Genomic DNA, 21486 nt, shown 5'->3' with positions numbered 1-21486 from the left:
ATTAGTGTCCTCCATCCTCTCCTTTTGTTCTTGCTGCACTGCTTTGCCATGATCTCATCAGAACAGATTTTCATAGCCTGCTTGAGGCAGGCTAGAGTAAATACCTCTTGGATGATAATAAGTAGCTGGAGACAGCTAGACAGAGTAAAACCTTCAAACTCATAGTCAGATCCACAAAAGGACAAAGGCTTTAACCATTTCTCAGACTACAAATCCATATACTGTAGGTATATGCTTCCCAGGTGGGCTGCTTAATCAAGAGGGAAGAGAGATTACCCCATGAATCAACGCCAGGCTGCAGCCTCTGAAAGAGAACTCCAGTCTCAGCTTGAAGAAAACAGGAAAGCTGCATGATAGACTTGTGCAATGATACAACTGGACTGACTATCAGATGACTAACATTATCCACTTGTCATTCACTTTGAAGGTAGAAACTGAAATCATCATAACAATCAACTTGACCATCTTGTAGAACTAAATAACCAAGAGCTGAAACAAACATATGGTACCAGGCTCAAAGGGACAGGATTCATCTCACACCTCAGCCAACAGAAAACAAAGCACACAGCCAAGTCAGTTCTTACAGCTTTTTTTTTTTTTTTTTTTTTTAAGTCAAAAAGGCAACACATACTAAGATCAGCTGCTCTCAGAAGTTGTCTAACCCTCTCAGTTTACATAGTGACATTGCTACAGTCAGGTAACATAAGTCATACCTAGAATGAATATTTTAAAGAACCATTCATATTAAAAAAAGAAAAGAAATATGCATATTTCACTATGATTCCTTTTCACTGCATTCTTCGATCTCAACATCCTTGGTGGCACTTTGATCTTCTAACTCCCAGAGAGAATCTCAGACTACTTACCTACTCAGGAAATACAACAGGAGAGTAAAGAGACAGTGATCAATAAGGAAAAATAATTGACTTTTTATTAGCACTTCAACAATTACCTGGTGTTCCATGGTGAAGCACAGTTTTAAAGATAACACTGGTACCTCTGATCCAACATAACAGTATCAGTTTTTTTCCAAATACAAAGGGAAAAAAGAAAGTGTTCCATTTTCAAGAAAAGCTAAGTCTTATATTAGCTACTTATAAGCAGAGACATGTTGCATACCGCAGCTAGATACTTCAAGTTTGACAAGACAAAAATTAATACTTCGGGATGTTAAATCCCTTAAAATCCCCTTTTTGCTTAGTTGGGAGGGACAGAGAGAGAGGATTATTTCCTTGTCTTTCCCCTTGCCCCATTTCCCTCCTATTTTTTGCAGACCTAAAAGAAAAGTTGACTATAGGGAAAACAAGAGGCCATACATGCTACACTCAAATATAGCTGCCACAATGTTTTAAATTAAAATTTAATTACAGGTCTTTTCCTGCAGTGTACAACATATTAATGCTTACATGGTAATTTTTATTTCGATTCTATGAAAGAGATTTGTAAAAAGGGTAGCTTTTTTCATACACTGTTACATTTCTTAATGCATTATCTGTTCAAAGTCTGTGTTTTAAGTGACCTTCACATAAAAACAGAGGTAGCTACGTAGAAATATTACATTTTATGAGGTCTCTATACATGGTGCAATAAAAAAAAATGTTTGTTCTATCAATCAAGATGGATTAATTTCAAGACTTACTTCATAATAGTTTCTCTTCCCCAGATATGAATGCTTTCTAACACCAGTACAGCTATTTCCATTTAGCCTTCGTCACCATGGACAGTTGCTACATCAGTATGGAAACATGGTAAAACTTATTTTATTAGGCAAATATTTGAGTTCCACTCAAGTACACTTAACATAATAAAAAAACCCAGCAACCTATGTCATAATTAAATTTAATTCTTTGCTAAACTTATCATGGGAATTTAACAGTGCTTTTAATTAGATTAGGGAGAAGTAAAATAATCAAAACACTGGATTTTAAATTCGGTATCATAGAATCATAGAATTGTATAGGATGTATTGTATAGGGACATTTAAGATGATCAGCCCAACCCTCAATCTAACTCTGCCAAAACCACAACTAAACGATGTGCCTAAGCACCACGTCTACCCATGGTACGCTTCTGTGCTGTCCAAACAATAGCTTATTTATTTAGAAAAATTCTAATAAACTCCAGCATCTGAAAGAGGTTCAGAAGTGCCTTTTCCAGCATCACAAAAATGTTAATTAAGAAAGCATCACCAAATTTTAAAGTAGCAGATACAGTTAAAAGTCTAAGTGAACATAAACTAAAACACTGTGGTCCAAATTCTACGAACAGATCAGGTACGCAAGATGTTTTGCCTATGCTGAACTGGACTATATTTTTCCTCAGACACTTAAAAAGGCAACGACTGGAAAAGACGGAGAATTTAGCAGCTGCTTAAAACAGTTCGGCAGTGCAAGTAAGCGTACATTTCCTTGTCTGGCTTGAAGATCACTTGGTAGGTCCCTGAAATCCTGTGTTTTGTTTTACATAACATAAGTGGGCACTACAAAAAAGTGGAACTGTATTTTAAGGAACTTTCCTAAAATATTCTTGATTCACTGCATCCAGACAATCCACAAAAGAAACAGCTCAGGTTTTTCTATGTAGATTTAACAGAATATTATGTTTAGAATCTCAAACCACGTAAGCACCTATTTGCATCTGCTTGTAATTTCGATTTAAGTTTTCATGAAATAAATAGTTGTTTTGTCCACACTGGCCAAAGAACAGCTTTGATGATAAGACTGAATGCAACTTTGGCACAGTATTTTTTAGTGAATTTCTATGACAGAAGTACAGACAGCTAGAAGAAAGAAGCCAGTAACTACTTAAAGGTGACCACAAGTTATCAGTTCCTGCTTCTAACAGCTCAATGTTAACATTAAAAAGCGCATTATCATTCTTTAATGCATTGCCTCATGGGAGATTTAGTTTGAAGGGCTAACGCGCCCATCTTTTCATAAAAGCCTACATCCCCTGACTGAACTACATCTCCTACGAGTCAATGCAGTCTTCTCCGAGTGCCGGCTGCATTATGAAAGTAAGTGATTCTTCTAACTCTTGTTTTCCATGACTATAGTCAAAATCATGAGTGGAATATAAATCAGTATTTAGCTTTGATACGATTCCCTGACTTTGGCCTGCAGGGCATCACAAGTCTTCTTAGCATCTCCCAACAACATGGCAGTATTGGGTTTGTAGAAGATTGGATTGTCCACCGCTGCGTAACCGACGCCCAAAGATCTCTTCATTACAATGACCTGCACATAAAGAGTTCATGTTTGAAACAGTAAAAACCAACCACCATTCTCCCTCAAACAAAGACAACACAAAACCAACCTCCACAAACTAAGGGAGAGGAAGAGAGATCCCTGGTCAAAATAGGGTGCTTACTGCTTCAAAACTGTATTTCAAACTTTAATATAGCAAACAAACTGATAGTCAGATCAGTTTCAGAAACACGTTATTGTTAAACACAATAATACATGTTAGATGAAGAGACTGTGGACACTACACATGCATACACTTTTACTTTATTCCATGTCATAAAGTCAAAGCAAGATGGGCACTGATGATTACAACATAGAAGGTTATCCTGGTTTCAGCTGGGATAGAGTTAATTTTCTTTTTAGTGGCTGCGATGTTTCAGATTTGCTATGAAAGGCATGTCAATAATGCATACTGGTTTAGCTGTTGTTAGGTGATGTTTACAGTATTCAAGGACTTTTTTTCAGCTTCCCATAGAAGCTGAGAAGGTGCATAGACAGAATGGCCAATAGGAATATTCTGTACCATAGACATCATGCTAAGTATGTAATTGGGGGTTGGCAGGGGTTGGGAATCCATGATCACTGCTTAGGCCAGGCTGGGCAACCAATTCATCAATCAGTGAGAGCGACTTGTGTCTTGTATATTCTTTTACCATTATTATTATTATTATTATTATTATTACTTTCCTTTTCTGTATTACACTGTCTTTATCTCAACCCACGAGTTTTTTTTTCCCCCTCTCTCTGCCATTTCTCCCTCTTCTCTGTACCCTTCTGGGGCAAGGGGCGATGGGGAGTGAACGAGCTGCTGCATGATCCTAGTTGCTGGTTGGGTTAAACCACGACAGTCCTTTTTTGGCTCCCCACACTGGAAGCCAAAAAGGACTGTCAAAGTTTAACCCCGGACAGCAACTAGGACAATGTAGCCGTTTGCTCACTCTCCACCAGTGTGATGGGGGAAAGAATTAGGAAAGTGTGAAAATTCATTGGTTGAGAGAAAGACAGTTTAATAAGTAAAGTAAAAGCCATGCACATAAGCAAATCAAAACTAGGAATTAATTCACTGCTTCCCATCAGCAGGAGCCATCTGCAGGAAAGCAGGGCTCCATCATACGTAATGGTTACTTGGAAAGAAAAACACCATCACTCCAAACATCCCCCACTTCCTTCTTCCCCCAGCTTTGTATACTGAGCATGATGTCATAGGGTATGGAATAGCCCTTTGGTCAGTTGGGGGCAGCTGTCCTGACTGTGTCTCCTCCCAGTGTTTTCGTGCGCTCCCAGCCCACTCGCTGATGGGGTGGTATGAGAAGCAGAAAAGGCCTTGACTGCTTAGCAACAACCAAACCCACCAGTTTGCTATCAACACCATTCTCATCCCAAATCCAAAACACAGCACTCTACCAGCTGTTAGTAAGAAAACAACTCTATCCCAGCTGAAACCATGACAAGGTTTTTGACGCTATTTTATTTTTGAACTATTTTAGGAACCCAATTCCCTTACAGGAACACAATTCAGATGAGTGTTCTCACCAATACTTGGCGCAACACTCTCTCATGCCTCTCCAGACTGTTACTCTGTATAACTTCATACATGGGATTTAAAAAGAAAATAAAAATCCTAAAATAAGTTTCAGCCAATTTTAGCTATTAAATGTCAAATTAGTTAACCACGGCACCTTCAGCAGGGAAACTGCAAAGCTTTAACAACTTAAAAATAAACTTGTACAACTTTTATTTCTCAAATTGCAACACAAAGCTCTGCACAAAGCACTGACAAACGTATGCACCTGCAACTCTGAGTACTTGAATGGTTAACCCACAAAAGAACAAGCTACATCTGGGTTCAGAACCAGAGATCAAAGATTTCGTAGCAAGGAAACTCAAGTATACGTACTTTACATCAGCTGATGTTGCTTTCAAAGAGCAAAACTGGTGAGGTAACTAAACTGTCAGTTCAATCGGGACAGACTAAACTCTCTACTCAAACCCAGCCACTCATTTGTTTCGTGGTTTGTTTTTTTTTTATTTAAGCATATCATTCATTTTTGTATTTCCACCTCAATATTGAAGTTGTCAAATTTCCTATAGAATTGAAAAAGCAGGTATTTGTATAGAAATGCTTCAGGTCTGAAGATTTGAGCAGAAAATAATTTATCCTAATCACATTTTTTTACCAGAAGCGCTGTCATTGGTCTTTTCTACCGCAGTCACCATTAGTCTTACTAAAGCACTTGCTGACTATTATAAAGTCATGAACAGCGCTTCACACTTGCAAAGTGTGACTGTTTTGTTGGACACCTTGCAGAAAAGCTTTTCATGGAAACCAGAAGAGTAGGAGAACCTTGTTAGCTTAACCTATAAGCCATGTTTTTAAAAGCATGCTACCTAAGGTAGGTGCTAATGCAACTCTATTAATCTCACCTGTTTGGATTTCCAGACCTCAAGAACTGGCATTCCAGCTATGATAGAGTTTGGATCTTCCTGAGCTGCTGAATTAACTGTATCATTTGCACCGATTACAAGGACCAAGTCAGTTTCTACAGCAAGACAAAGAAAATAAAACTGATGAAAAATTATCTGAACACTGAAGCTGATGTACATATTTTTGTTAAATCTGATCTTTAGAGGCAGAACCACCCCTCATGGTAAGCAATCCACAAACAGTTATGGGGACTTCATTCACAAATATTTTACAAACTTATCAGGCGAGTTATGTGTGAGACTCCAAGTATACCAGACTCCAGCTACCTAAAGCAAACTGCAAGCATCCACAACCGCATTCCAAGGGACTCGTTAGACCACTCTGCCACTCAAAAGTTAAACACTTTGATATTTAAATGTGGTTTCATATACACATAGTATCATCATCTTTCGATTTCTTTGTGCCTGGCTTTTCCTTTGAATATTCCTTCAAAAAACCTTTCACCAAGAACTTTCTGATTTTTAAATAAAGATGTAAGAAAGCAAGAAGTTGTCTGTACAATGCTATATTGGTTTGCAAGACATGACAGAGTCAAGTCATCCACAACACTTGACCTAAAGAAGTAACAGTAGGTTTCCTGTAGGGAGCAGTAAGTGATAAAAAAGACACAGTGTTTGTCATTTATTTCACAGCTACAAGCAATTAAAAAAAACCAAACTGTTCTCTTGGTTTTGGAGGAAACACATTTCACAGGCCTATTTAACCTCCCTTCAATATCTAAATTTTTCTGTACTCCTGCATTCCATATTTCCCTTCGCTTTAACTGTCTGTACTTTCTGCTTCTCAGTTTCCTGCTTCTGAGTCAGGCTATTTCTTGTATTCCTCTGTGCTCACTTTCCATCAGCTGTGAGAGCACTCAGATTGCAAGAGCAAGACCTCAGCTCCTCTACAGTGGTACCACAACAGGCACAAAGAGAAACTGATTGGCCTGACTGAGATTTTTAAAATCTTTGTGCAATGTAAAAACAGAATGAAATAAAAATTGACAAGATCAAATACAATCTACTGGAAACTTATAGCTCACATGCTAACCTGGGAAGTCTTCGTTGATCTCATCCATTTCCAGTACAATATCATAGGGAACACCAGCTTCTGCCAGGAGTACGTTCAGCTGACCAGGCATACGGCCAGCCACAGGGTGAATACCAAACCTAACAGGAAAGAAAGTCCAACTCCATTAATAAGTACTGACCACTCTGTTTTCTACAGTAAAATTGCCACCTGTGACCGACAAGGCTGAGAAGTTAAGTATAAGCACACGTGAATTAATAAAAAGAAATGGTTAAACCTTAACAATATCGTAATTATTTTTCCAGTGTTGCTGGGAACTGAGTGGGTGGGAAAGGGAACAAAGCCCATATATTTGACTCTTCACCTGGGGTGCAGCTGTTCCTTTTCTGCAAAGTTAAAAGTATAACTGACACAACAGGTATGCAAAAGAATATGCTCATTTCCCAGTAAAACTAAAATAGCTAGGAGTAGGAGTACATTTTTAGGATGACTTGTTCAGAAAGTTGTTGCATCTGCAGTGGCTTTGGAGAGCCTGCAGGACGCTTCTAGTGACAACACAGAAGGAACCTGCGGCCAGAAACTCCTCAGAACAAATCACTGCAATACAGACCAACAGATTAAATTTTCCACCCAGCAACAGCTTATACCAACAAGCTTTTCTTCAATTACTTTTGAAAGTAATAGGACTATTTTACCATTCTGTCTGGCTACAACCATCAGCCTGAGCCACATCACACATAGCAAGCACTCATGTCCACCTTCCAAGCAGTACCATATTTAAAACCTTGTGAGAGATACCTTTGGTTTTTTTATGAATCACCTTTTTTGCTGCAAAACCACCACCCCCATTAATATGCTTTGTAGGTCCCTCACATCATTGAAAAGTGAAAGCATCACAGAGCAAATGAACTGGCCACAACATAACGTTCTCATGAAAAAGCCAAAAGACTGTTCAGGCTTCCAGAAGCAAAACCACTCTGAGACCTAGAAATGCCCTTCGCAAATGACCCTATTGACTCAGGTATCTCTTAGAGCATGCATGCTCATCATAGTCTAACATTCCAGCAGAAAAATTAGCTGGGACTCTAAGCAGAGGACACTGCTTTGCTGGATTAGGTTAACATGCCGCTTTCTTCTCATGACTGGTTTTCAGAGGAAAAAAAAATAAAATAAAAAAGATGGGGAGTGAGAAGATGGAGAGCTAAGAAGCTATACCAGTTTAAGCATAACAATTTAAGAAATATTTTCAGAACAGCTCAAAACCTATAAGTTACTAAAAATTCAGACAGTTGCACAGTGTGGTGACAGGGGGAGTTAAGGCATGCATACAGTTCTGTAAGAGTAAAAACCTGAAAAAATTCAGAATGGAGATGTTAAACTGGTTTAGCTGCTCCTCCCAAAGACATTTTCATTAGAAATAAAGCTATTTCTTGTGGGCAGTTGCACTCTTCTTCTTACCTACTGGCCCTGAATAAACTAGGCAGATCAGTGTCTACTGTCCTGTGCATTTTCTGTCTTTCCAGCTCTGGAGCTATCACCAAATGTAATGTTGACTCAAGCACACGAGAAATGCATCAGATGAATGAGTACATAGATGAAGTTAAATGTTTAATAAGGAAACCTACGTGTACTTTGGAAGAGACAGAAAACACCCAAGAGAAAACTAAATTCTTGGATTTTTGAACATAAATCTCTGAGCAGAAATCCAAGTGAGTCAGGAATGCAATAAAAGGACTTCATACTTCTTCAGAAAGGATGGAAAGACTGATAAATCAACTTGCCATGACAGAGGGATTGTCACATATTTCTATTTTCAACTCCACTGCAATGGAAGTGGATAAAACATCACTGATGGTCCACAAGTCACAGTCCAATCAACGCAGATCACTTATGAATTTAACATTGTATAAATACATCCTTAAAAGGGCAACTGAGCACTCCATCAGCACAACAATATTAAGACAATGCAAAGATGAGACAATTGGAACTCCAGAAACAAAATTAAGGACATATGATTAATCCACATAATACTAGATATACCACAGTTTTAAGCTGTATGTCAAACAGCAGGATAAAAGCTAGCTTTAAAAGGATTGTGTTTAAAGAAACAAGGAGAATAGACTGTTTTCAGCTTGTGAACATTTGGGATTCTGCTGTAAAGGATAATACCTAGAGCAAATATACAGGACAAAATATTAACAGCTTACATTTCACATCAGTCAGTAATGTAAGCCATGTGTAGTACTGCAGCTAGTCCTAAATTGTACCAAATTCAATCACTTTCAGTACAGTAGGAGAACTCTTATTCTGAAGTACACTTGAGAAAACCCATCACTCCTCTGGCAGTGAAAATAGATTTTCCAACAAAATTCTCTTTTGTTTCTAATAAACTTATTTGAGCGTCTTTGTGACCAAAGCTGTTTTGGCAATACACAAAACAAAATACTCGTGAGGTTTCTATTAAATACTATATACACATACAATCTTATTTCAAGGGCTGGAAAGCCAAAATTTAAACTGCCAAGAAAATTAATTTCACCTTTGACTTCACAATTCCTGGCAAGAGGCAAAGAAAGAAGAAAAGAAAGGGACAAATTATCTTCATTCAGGAAGAGTTATGGCATCAACCATCAGTAGTTAGAGACTTCTGAAAGACTGCTTGAAACCACATACTGCGTATTCACAAAGTTTAAGAAAGTTGCTCATACAAAAGCTTTTTGGACAAATATTGATGTGACTCCCAGAAGTCTGCTTCTAAGATGGCGTTAACCAAGTATGACAGCAGCCTGCCAGTACCGAAACTGGATGTGCAAGTGTGTCAAACAGAATCATTAAAAATATATGCCTCTCTAAGGTTTTCATTATTTCAAAAGATAAAATCTCCGTGAGATTATATAAGATCTAATTGAGATCAGCCTGTCCAGCTGAACGCAGAATTCAGGTAAGCATAGAAAAGAGATAGCCAAAATCCCTGATGGCTCATAACACGCCTAGTAAAAGCTGTGTATCTTGCTCCTGACTCACAACAGCAGCAGTTCTTCAAAGCTATGTGCATTATGGCAGAAACATTTTGTCACATATGCTCTCCCAGATGTTCAAAATATGAACCTCATTCATATTCAGAAATTCAAAACATGAAAGAGACATGTTTTATGGTAAAAATGTTTTAAAGTGAAAAATTGCTGAGTTTCTTTGATATGCCTTCAATATCAGTTATGCAAGAACTCCCTTAGGTTGGCTGGTTTGTTTTTAAATCAAGCAGAAATCTCACACTCTTTTTGACTTTCTGTTTACATGACATCAAATTTTCAGTCTACATATACTTTACCCATAACAAAGATTCACAATCATGCTGTGTCTGACTTGAAGCATTATTCTAGTAGTTCTCTGAAACACAGAATTGACCAGGAATTTTTTCACTTGACCCTGCCCATGTAACATGGGGCTTGCTTATCACCTCCAATTGTCAGAAACACTGAATTAAGCATACACCTCCTTGGTACCAAGACTTCACACCTAAACAGCATAAGTACTAGGCAAGGACATTCAGCCTTTTTAATCAGCCTCTTTTATATAACTCTTTAGCTTTAGAAAGACAACATAGCACACTCAAAAGTAAGTTCATATTTTGAACCTTTTCTTGTAATACAAAGAGTGCAACATTCTCTTTTAAACTTAGATTAAAAATCTGCAACTCCCAACATACACATCGTATCTACGACAGCATTCTTCGCACAGAAAGCACTTAAATTCGGGGGCCGGGGGGGACGGAGGGAGTTATTTAAAGTAGTATGAAGTTAATTATAGTAGTATAAAAAGACAACTATCACATGAAAAATTACTGAAAAATCTCAGAATGGAAACCACTTTTTATACAGTTCATAAAGTCAGCATCTATCTTTATTACAACTGGATAGATAACATTCTTGTAATCAATACTGAAAGAGCTAGCACCTACCTAACCCAATGCAGAAGTGTTTCAAGATCACTTCATCCATGTAAAGATAGGATTCCTGTCATTATGCCAAAGCTGGACAGAGTGATGTAAGAAGTAACATCTGGCTAGTACTTAATTTAAGCTTACTCAACACTTTATACACTGTATATACAGAGAATAATTTGCCCCGGGGTTTTGCCTCACCTCCTCTTCCCCCCACCCTGTTCACTTTATTTGTGTTTTGACACCTCTTCACCTCTGTCTCCAGTACAGACAATCTCTTATTCAAGGTAATAGGAGGGGGGGAAAAAAAAAAAACCACACTAAAAAACCCCTAGATGAACTGAGAAGTGCATCACTCAGATACTCCACAGCATGAATCCTGCCATATGACAACAGTTGCAGTGTAGCACAACTTGTAAGTATCACAGTATAATGCACTCGTCACACATTACAGATGAATATGTAGATTGCTAGCATGAAAGCACAGAGCTAGCTTAGCTAGCCTAGGTTTGGTGTCAGAGAAGGCTCCAGGGAGACCTTATTGCGGCCTTCCAGTACCTAAAGGGGGCCTACAGGAGAGCTGGGGAAGGACTTTTTGCTAGGGCATGTAGTGATAGGACAAGAGGGAATGGCTTCAAACTGGGAGAAGGTAGATTTATATCAGATACTAGGAAGAAGTTTTTCACTTCAGTAGGTGGTAAGGCACTGGAGCAGGGTGCCGAGAGAAGTTGTGGATGCCCCATCCCTGGAAGTGTTCAAGGACAGGTTGGATGTGGCCTTGGGCAACCTGGTCTAGTGGGAGGTGTCCCTGCCTATGGCAGGGGGGGTGAACTTGATGATCTTCAAGGTCCCTTTCAACCTTAACCATTCTATGATTCTGTGATTCATGACTAAGGCAACAACATGTCTCCAGAAACAGTACTTCAGCATGGACTAAGCTCAGTGGCTCTGCTGGGGTCAGGTCGGTTAAATTTAAACTGAATTAAATTAGTTAAATTACACACACTTAAATGAGGGTTGGTACTAGCTCCTTGTTTCCAGCCACTATGGTTTATCACAACAGGGGCAAGATCCCAATACAGGACATGGGCCTTAGCTCAATGCAATAACCATCCCAACGGCAGGGAGAAGAGCCTGCCTCCAGAAAGCATAAGCCAACCTAGTAAGCTCACCCAGAGCGGAGCTGACCCTTATGGAACCAACGACCCACCTACAATACACGCCCAGGAGCATACCGCTACAGCTGCGCCCTTGCAGAAGCTGGTAAGGTACAGCAAGGTTTGCTAGGTCTCTCTAGCTATGCTGATACGGCACTTGAGCTAAAAGATCTGCTGGACTCCACTTGTCCCTTAATCTGCAGCATTAATAATTCAGAGCCCACCCAGTTAATTTCACTACAAGAAACAAACTGAGAACTGACACACACGTACACATTAGTGTCTTCCTAGTAAGCATACTTCAGCTTCCTAGAAACTTGCATCAACGCATATTGTTCTTAGGCTGCTCTTCAGCCATGAGTCATTTCCATCTCCATCTTACATGCACCTGAGCGTATGTGAAGCAGTTAAGTACGTTAAGACTGGTTGGGACAGAATCTTAACAGCTCATCCTTTGAAGTTCTTATAGATTTTCTTGTAGAGCAACAAAGAATGATGACTGTAAATTGATAAGATTCAACAATTCAAGTTAATCAGCTTTATTTTTTAAGTTGTAGATAAAAGTGTAGGCTGTACCCATCTACACATTCTATTACTCACAAGCAATTAGAACAACAGAGGAAAACAAACCCAGAACCTTAAACACATTTGAGTAGAGCTCAGCCATAGAGGTCACAATAAAAATCAAAAAAATGTAGATCCAACATAAAGTTCATGCTATCACATTTTCAAAAATGTTATGCTATCAAATGTAAACCCATGTTTCCATGTGCTCTAAAATAGTAAGATTCTCCAGCACCAGAAGACAGAAATCCAAGTCCTTCAAGATACCCGCCTATAAAAATTAGGTTTAAAGAACCCAAAGCAAAACACTAATGTATTAGCAACTAATTTGAAAGGCTGTTAAAGAGGTAATCAGCATTTCTCTGAGCCATGTGAGTTACCAGAAAACCAGCATGTTTAATTATGAGTTAGGTTTAGAAAGTCTACACAAAGCACGATTTTAAGAGTCCTTTCACCCTGCAATACATTTTTCTTATCAAAAGTTTCTTACTGTGCAGGAAAGCAAAACACAGGGATAGAAGAAGTCTCAGGAAAGTCATACTGTGGTGAAAGTTAAGATACAGTTAACGATGCGAACACGGACAGCATCAATTATCTATGCTTACATGAGAATGTATACAGTTTTAAAATGTACTGTAATACTACTGAATAATTGTGTATCTACACATAGATACACAATTACTATAGAAGATAAAACCAGAATTTCACAACTAGGGCCCTCCAAACAACACAGCATGTGGCTGAAGGACTTTGCTAAGGCGAGAACTTTCAACAATTTACTCAGTTGTAACTTGCAGAAATATGACACCAGTTGTAGAACAAGCATTTCCTCTCCAAGGCCAATGGATTCTCGGGACTACAGGATTTAGCCTATGAAAAGTTTTGTTGTTTTACCCATCCATAACAAGGGAAAGCTATAATGAAGGCTCAGCAATATCCAGCTTTGTATGTGATCTTACTAATGCATTAAAGATGTGATCTGCTGCAAGACCATATCAACTAAGCGATGATGTTAGCTATGCAATTTAGTAACTAAAACAGTCTGAAGTTTCCAAACTCTCCCATATTTCCAAATCTAAACCCTAGTCAAAGGTTATGCATCATGTTATATAATCTGCGCTCTTCACTAAGAATGTTATGGCTATAGGCAAAGTAAATGAAAACAGCAGCTCTTCTGGATCAATCGTGAGCCATGAAGCAAAAAAAAGGCCATATGACAGAGGCAATTTTTCTTGGCACGGTATGGGCATTACAAATTTATGACAATCGTATGTCCATGCTGGCACCCCTCCACAGCGGATGTGTGAGAGTGTCACTACATCTGGATGGTGAGTGTACTAGGGTCCCGAGGCACTCCAGGCCTACTGAAACCAGAGGGACAGCAGCTGCACTCAATGAACACCGTGGGAGCTCCGCAAAGTGATGAAAGGCCTGAATTACCACAAACTGTAAATACAGACTTATTTCATTAAAATACTAGGTAACCACTGCAGTGATCCCTTCTTGAATTTGACTCATTTAAAGTATAAGCTAGTTATTTCAAGGATTCGTTCACGTTTTTCCCCTGCAAAGCCAACATAAAAGGCAAAACCAACAATTTTTTATTTCACCAAAGCTGATAAAAAATAAAGTTTATCCCCACAGAAGCGCCAAAAAGAAAGCCAAAAGCATGCGACATTGTCATCGCATTAGCCAAGAAAGGTTCTTCTGTTGTACAAGTAACAGGTCTTCAACATTTTTAATGCAATTTGGACACACACAGAGGTTTTGCTAAACATGGAGAAATAAGGTGTGAAGAGAACTGCTCCAGGAAGCAGATACACCAGCACCACCCCCATTTCTCATGTATGCACAAACTAATACATTTATAAAGCAATTTTATATGCAAAATTGCAACAGTCTGGATAAACACTAATAAGTAATTGCTGCTAAACCCTACACCAATCCTTCTTTTACCCATCACAATACATGCTGGAAAACACTGCAAAAACTGATACGCAACTTTTCAATAAGCTTGCAAAAATAGTGGAAGAAGAAAAACAAAACCAAAAAACACCAATTGGTAGAACACTGATTCCAAAGGAAGTCACCATCTAATTGAAATAGACACAAAGAAATCAGAGAACGAGCCTGGCTAGCCACCATCTGTTCAAATATCTTGTTTCAAACGAAAACCGAGCACTGACTAATTTTAAAATATTAAGTTACCATAACTAGAAAATAGTCTCCCAAACAATCAGCAAGGTATGCGTGATGTTAGCTTTCCAGAACTTTCAATATCTATAAAGTCTATGAAAAACTTGAGGCCAATAGTGGCACCTAAGAATTATCTCTGCTCTTTGGAGCAGCACGCCAGCAGAATAAATCCATGGGACTAGTGACATGCACTCCAATAATCCTTTCATGCAATACTCAAAGAACTCTAATACCAGTCTTGCTTGCAATAGCAAAACCTTATGGGAACCCAGCAAGAGTAGGTCTAAGTTGCTTAATGGATTGGCGTATCTGTCACAAGAGGAGAGGCTGAGAGCTGTGATCCTTCAGCCTGCAGAAGAGAAGGCTCAAAGGAATCTTATCACCATGTACAAATACTGATGGACGAAAGTAAAGAAGACAGAGCCAGATTCTTCTCAGTGGTATCCAGTGAACGGACAAGAGGCAATGGTTGCAAATAGAGTAAAACAGGTTTTTCTGTATTTCAAAGGATGACTGAACATTGGGACAGATTTCCCAGGGAGGCTGTCAAGGCTCCATCTCTGGAGACTAGATATTCAAAACCCAACTGGACAAGGTCGTAGGCAACCTGTTCCAGTTGACTCTGGTTTGAGCAAGGGGGCTGGCTGAACTAGACAATCTCCAGAGACTGCATTAATTTAGCTATTCTGTGAAGATCCAGGTTACATTAAAATAGTGACAGAAGTTTACATCCCTGGCTACTTTCTGAACAAATCAGTCTGTAGAAACCTTTAAATCATGGTGTGAGAGAACATACAACAGCCCTAATGCTTGGAAGGGACAAAAAGAAACCAGGTAGTACTAGAGTCCTGCTGCTAACATAAGATCACATGGATTGACTTATGAGGATTTTGAGGAACGTAACAGACCAGAGATCTGCTTTTAGCAGAGACACTGTGTGCAGTGCATCAGTCCAAAAACAGAAGCTCCTGAGCATCTGCAAGACACCTCTCATTAATACACACTGAATGTCTTCAGCTATTCCAGAGGGCAGAAAGGGTTAGGACAATTATAGCGTGGTTAATTCTTTTCAGTATTGTTTCAAACATGCCAATCAGAACTGGATGTTACCATCTATATTATTTTTATTATATATATACAAACATTACTGTGTAGTAGGAAACATTACTTCTATAAATGCAAGTCAGTTATCCCAGGAAAGAAGTCCCATGTTCTTGGTGCAGAGGCTGCTGCCTGACCTACTCTTCCACTTCATATCACACTGACCCCCACAAATGCTCTTCCATATTATTTCCTTCCTAGGAGCCTCAACTATTCCCATTGCACCCCTTTAACTATTCCCCAAGCAGAAGTGTCCGTTTCCTTAGGAAATTAGGGCTTAAAAAAATAATAATATTAAAGCTATTTTAGCTATTTTAGCCTAGTAAATAATCCCCTTGTTGGAGGTTCCTCTAGGAGAAATTTCTCAATTCAAAGCACTTAAGTTAAGCCTGCACTCTCTCCCACTGACTACAAGCATAAAGAAAAACTATATTCTCCCTGTGCTGAAGTCAGCTGTTGTGACTACTCCTCACAGGAACGTAATTCCACAAAGTGGTTACTTTCACACAGCTCTTCAGCCTCCACCTTTAGAAAAGGCTGCTAACTGTTCTCTTGAACACAATACGAAATTCTACATTAAAGTTTTACTTCACAAAAAAAGTCACTGCTTGTTTTGTAGAAAAACACTATGATATCCAAAGCAGAGCAGATGTATCTAAAGGAGCTAACTTACCTTTCAAAAAAAGTAAGATTTTGTTGCTACAATAAAGAAGTATTAAATTTTAAAGTCATTCTTTTTAACTTAACTTCAGCATGACACCCAACAAAACTAAACCAAAACAAACAAACAACAAAAAATTATTCTTCAATGGCTGGGACAGCATCTAAAAACCAAATTTAAGACGACTGTAAGGGAGTAAAGGATCTTTTACACTAAGCCATGAAGTTTCTAGATATTCAGCTGTAAGTTAGTAAGACTAGAGCATCTGTCAAGCTAGTATTTCTGAAAGACATCAGCATAGTAATGACTGGTGAAAGAAAAATTAAACCAAAACGAAGACTTATAAGGAATATTAATAGAACCAAAAAACAAAAATCCAACCCTGTAATACTTTTCGTCAAGGAAAGTACTTACCTGACATTTTTCCCTTGTTCTCTCAACATCTTCACCAGATCAGCTATAGGGTACTGAGCTTTTGCTGCACACAAACCATAACCTAAAAGAATTTCCAAAATTTTAAGCTATTTTTCTGTTCCAGTGCAGACAGAATAGTTACAGACAATAAGTGTACCTTTTACACAAACAGAAGTTCTCAAAAATAAACAAAAAAGTTTTCATATATCTGTATATACACACATGCATACATCAGATACTCATATATTCCCAGCCTGATCACTGTAATTCATCTCTTGTTTTTGGTCTCCTGACCACTAACAGTGTAGTGATTTAACCAGTCAAACTACACAAGTAACCTATTTCAGCTTCACAAAAATACATGTTCCTTTCTCTATCAGAAAAGGATGTTTCAGACAGGTACAATGAAAAAAGGCTACTATCAGGTTACTTCATTGCCATTATCCTCAACAAAATTTTCAATCTACCTAATGCAAACCTAGTAGCTGAACAGGCCTTTTAGCAGCAAATAATGTTTTCAGTCTTTCTGTCTGAATTAATTCATCAGAGCAGTAATGCTCAGGAAGAAAATGGAGAGTACAAATTATTAATGGCGTCCTCAAGGTTTGACCACAGGAGCAAGAGGCGAACTCCTTGAACAAGTTTGCAAACTTCATTGGAAACAAAGCTAACTTCTTCAAACTAGACCCTTACCTCACTGCTGTTTTCACTTAAGTTGAAACAAAATGAAAGATGACTTTGTTTTCTAACATTCTTCTTATTCTGACGCTAAAATAAATTTAACGCAAGAGTTATGCCCTTCAGTTGAAGGAAAACGAGTCTTGAGCTACTGCATACCTGACCACAAGTAACAGGGAATGTGCTATTCAACCATATGAGCCTACAGCCAATGTAATAGTTTCAGACAACTCAGGGGTTTTGTTTTCATGTTTTTTTCTACTTGAATTGCAGTATTTACTGTATACTAAGTTTTAGATTTTTTTCTGCCATTTTTTTTTAATAAAACAATGCATAATTGAGCAAGTAGATGAGAAGTGTAACCAAAATCCTCTCTTTCAGTAACTTAACGGACAGATATTTTATTACTGGTACCACTGGTACTGTGGTAGTGCTCAGAAACTCACACCATAATAGCTGTTAATTTTAACAAAATTAACTGTAAACATAGTTTACAAATGACAGTCTTTGTCCTGAAGAATTTAAAATCTAAATAAATAGAACAAAGTTTGAAGAGACACACACAAGGAAAAATAAAGTGGCATACATGTCTACACAGAGGAATGATGACTAACCTGGGAACAACAAGAGATCCCACAGACCCAGTTGATATTTGACATGCTGCTGCTATATTGCAACTGAAAGACATGCTACAGTTTTTTGTTTTGTTTTGGGGTTTTGTTTGTTTGTGGTGGTGGTTTTTTTTTTTTAATAATACATCCTCTGAATATCTTGCTGTATGAGCCAAGACTGTCTTACCTGGAGTAATAATAATACTATTGGCTTCTTTTATCATGTCAATTGCATTGTCCACATTGATCTCTGTGTGGGTTCCAGTAATTTCCATGGGCTTCCCACCAGCTGTTGATGTGGTGCCATAGCCCCCTAGAATCACATTTGCAAGGGAACGGTTCATAGCCTAGAAGACAAGAGGGTTTTGGTCAGCTAAAGATGAAATACAAAAATAAAGGAGAGCAAATATCCACAAAGAAAACTTCTGAAAATATTAAAGCCTTCCTGACAGTAGTCTTTATCTGCTGCTTTTGCCTGCTGACAACTCAAAACAGGATCCTTAAGAGACCCAGATTAACACAACAATAGCCAAACATCAGCTTGTAACACATTACATTACTCGTATAATGAGAGAGCATCAGCATTTCCCCAAGACAAAAACCAAAGCAAACCAAATAGCAAATACTGGTCTCTTTTTGTTCTTAAAAGGGAGAGATATAAAAGAATGTGTATTCGATGACAGAATTTTTAAATTTTTTTACATCCATACATATATATACATATGTACACGCACACATGCTATTTTTGCAAGACACTTGAAGTTCTTGAGCAAGTCAATGTATAAGCATAGAACTGCTATATGACCACATGGAAACGACGTAGCTCTTACAGGTAGTACAGAAGCAAAGCTCCTACAGCATCAATACAGAAAAGAACACAAAAAAGCTAAGTAGCCACACAAAACTAACCAAATGCTAACTCAAAACAAATTGTAATGAACTGAAGGGGGCCATTAACTTAGTGGCTGAGCACCAAAGGGGAACAAGAAATCTTAAAGAAGGAGCTCTGAGAACACATCCTGAAAATTCAGCTCTCTAGATACATAGCCAGGAACAGCCACTGGCTAAATGCTTTCACTGGCATGTCTCCTTGTGACCATGGTCCCAAAGCAGTATCTGGCAGTAGGCAAAACTTGTAACTGCAGTACACAAAACTTCAGACGTAGGCAATGAACAGGATAAATTGCTTGTTTAATTAAACATGTGTGTCATACATCTGCTGTGCTAGCTTAGAAACCACAGTAAAATTTAAGAATGGAGAGGCACACGTACAAGGGAGAGGAAGCACCCACACAAAAGCATGCTTCCAAGTGTCCATTTTCCACTAACATTTCAAATCATGCAACTCCACAGGTTTTTTGCTATAGCCTGAGAAGGTATGCCACTTGGTGAAATTCATCATCTAGCACAACAAAGATGTTAGATGAACTTCTGTTTATCCTGATAAATCATCACTGCGTCAGATACTGTAAGGAAGGCGCACAAATGCAGTGAAATCAGCATCTTTCTACCGTCTGCAGTAGGCAGCAGTTCAGACCCTCAAAGAACACCCTGCCTTTGCCGTGTTATCACAGTATTAAACCTTCAAACAGGAAAGCACACTACTTAGTATATTACCGCAGTTAAGTCACAGGTAACACAGCTGAGACAGAATACTTTCTTCAAATCCTGCACATGCTAAGCTTACAAGCAGCAAAGCACTCTCTACGCACATCTAAACCAAAAGACAAAACTAAGACCAGGCCAAAGTGGGGGCTGTTCAAACATTATTAGAAATCTGAGAATCCACACAAAGAAAGCACGAGATTGAAGCACCACTGCCTAGCTCTGCACTAGAGACCTGAGAAAAGAAGGGGGAAATCTGGCAAAAAAGGGTGTAGTACAGAAGGCTTAAAAATGAGCCAAGACCTCATCAAGCAACAATTAACCAAGGCAGCTAAGACCTACTCAGCACAGGGACTGTGTGGAAACTCTCCTATGCCTTCTTTACCACCACAGACCACATATAAATAAAGCCCAGGCTTCACCATTCAGAGATAACCCAACTACTAGCAAAAGGCCCTCTCTGCTGTGCATACACAGGTGACACTGACCTGGAGCTTACAGCCTCAGGAAAACCAAACCTTTGATCCCTGAGAACTCCAGTCCTTCCACTGTGCCCACAGAAACCACACAGCTAGTACAGGTGATGGGCCAGCATACAATTTATTAGAGTAACACAATTTGTCCTTTCTCCTGCTTTGCTTCATCATCCCAAGTAATGGTTCCTCTTCTATTTGAAACGTTTTCCCCATCTCTAAGCATACTGATTTAATACTACAGTTGCAATCATCAAGTATTCACTCTTCAAAAAAAAGGTAGGACATGCTAATACGAATCAAGTGTTCTGAAGAACACGTTATGTTAGCATTTTAGAAGAAGTCACAAGTCACAGGATGACTGAACAGTACAGTCCTTTGCTTTTTTGTTTTGAAGCTAAATTCTTTGTCCTTAACTCACCCTACTAATAGGTACAAAAGAGGAATGGATGGAAAACCAAGCAGACACCAGTGCAAAAACTAAATGGTTATCTGAATACACGTTGGCCAATTTTATCAAGTCAAGCTTTAAGAGATCTGGATAGCCTTTGGATGATTAAGCTACAGTTTTACCACAAAAAGTAATTAGCAATGTCGTAAAAAGAAGGTTTCAACCATCAAGATTTCCACAAACACTTTCTCATCTGTACTAGATAAGCTTCAATAAATACACTGCTTTGGATGGAAGTCATACACAGGGTGGGGAGGAGAAAACTGTTGCTTCATTAACACAGGTTGCAACAGCCTAAAGCAGAGTTTATTGAAACTCTTGACCATTTTTGCTCCTGAAACGCAGATTCAAGACAATGATACTGAATCCCCTGATTATAACAATGTTTTTAAAAGTAATGATTTCCATTAAAGGAAGTAAAGCAGAAAAGAAAAATGCCAGGCTAGAAATAAGTTACTCTGCTTACCGTGCAGAAATTACACAAAAGAATTTTAATTTTACTGTCTGATCAACTTTAATTGTCTAAGCTTATGTAAAGCAGCACAAGATTTCTAGAATATTACTTCAAAAAACTAAACTTCCTGAAATTTGAGAAATACGTAGAGGAAGGTCACTCTGTCACTGCATAATTATTTTGCTGACTATTTCTCAAGGCTTCCTATTTACCTAGATTCCTCCAACCAACAGATGCAAGTATCATAGAATCATAAAATGGTTAAGAGTTGGAAGAGACCTTAAAGATCATCTAGTAACAACCCCCCTGCCATAGGGTTGCTCAAAGCCCCATTCAGCTCAAAACGCTGTGAGTGCAGAGAGGAGCTAGCAATAAAACAAATTAAAAACGGAAGAGGATAGTAAAAGAAAAATGAAGGTATAGAGTGACTGCTCCTACTG

General features: G+C 38.5%; 1 protein-coding gene across 1 annotated transcript in view; it reads right to left on the bottom strand.

Annotated features, from left to right (window-relative positions):
- Positions 1-2868: 2868 nt before the first annotated feature.
- Positions 2869-21486, bottom strand: part of NNT (nicotinamide nucleotide transhydrogenase) — a 45128-nt gene continuing 26510 nt past the window's right edge. The window contains exons 17-21 of the mRNA XM_009894187.1: positions 18251-18410; positions 16775-16856; positions 6763-6881; positions 5670-5785; positions 2869-3236 (exon numbers count right to left, since the gene is read on the bottom strand). Of these exons, the coding sequence (XP_009892489.1) occupies positions 3087-3236; positions 5670-5785; positions 6763-6881; positions 16775-16856; positions 18251-18410 (627 nt within the window). The 3' untranslated portion in view covers positions 2869-3086. The remainder of the gene's footprint in view (positions 3237-5669; positions 5786-6762; positions 6882-16774; positions 16857-18250; positions 18411-21486) is intronic.

The sequence above is a fragment of the Charadrius vociferus genome, unplaced genomic scaffold (assembly GCF_000708025.1).
Source record: "Charadrius vociferus isolate BGI_N301 unplaced genomic scaffold, ASM70802v2 scaffold70, whole genome shotgun sequence".
NCBI classification, from domain to species: domain Eukaryota; kingdom Metazoa; phylum Chordata; class Aves; order Charadriiformes; family Charadriidae; genus Charadrius; species Charadrius vociferus.
Note: the sequence above shows the minus strand (reverse complement) of the source record. Positions and strands in the feature narration are given on the sequence as shown.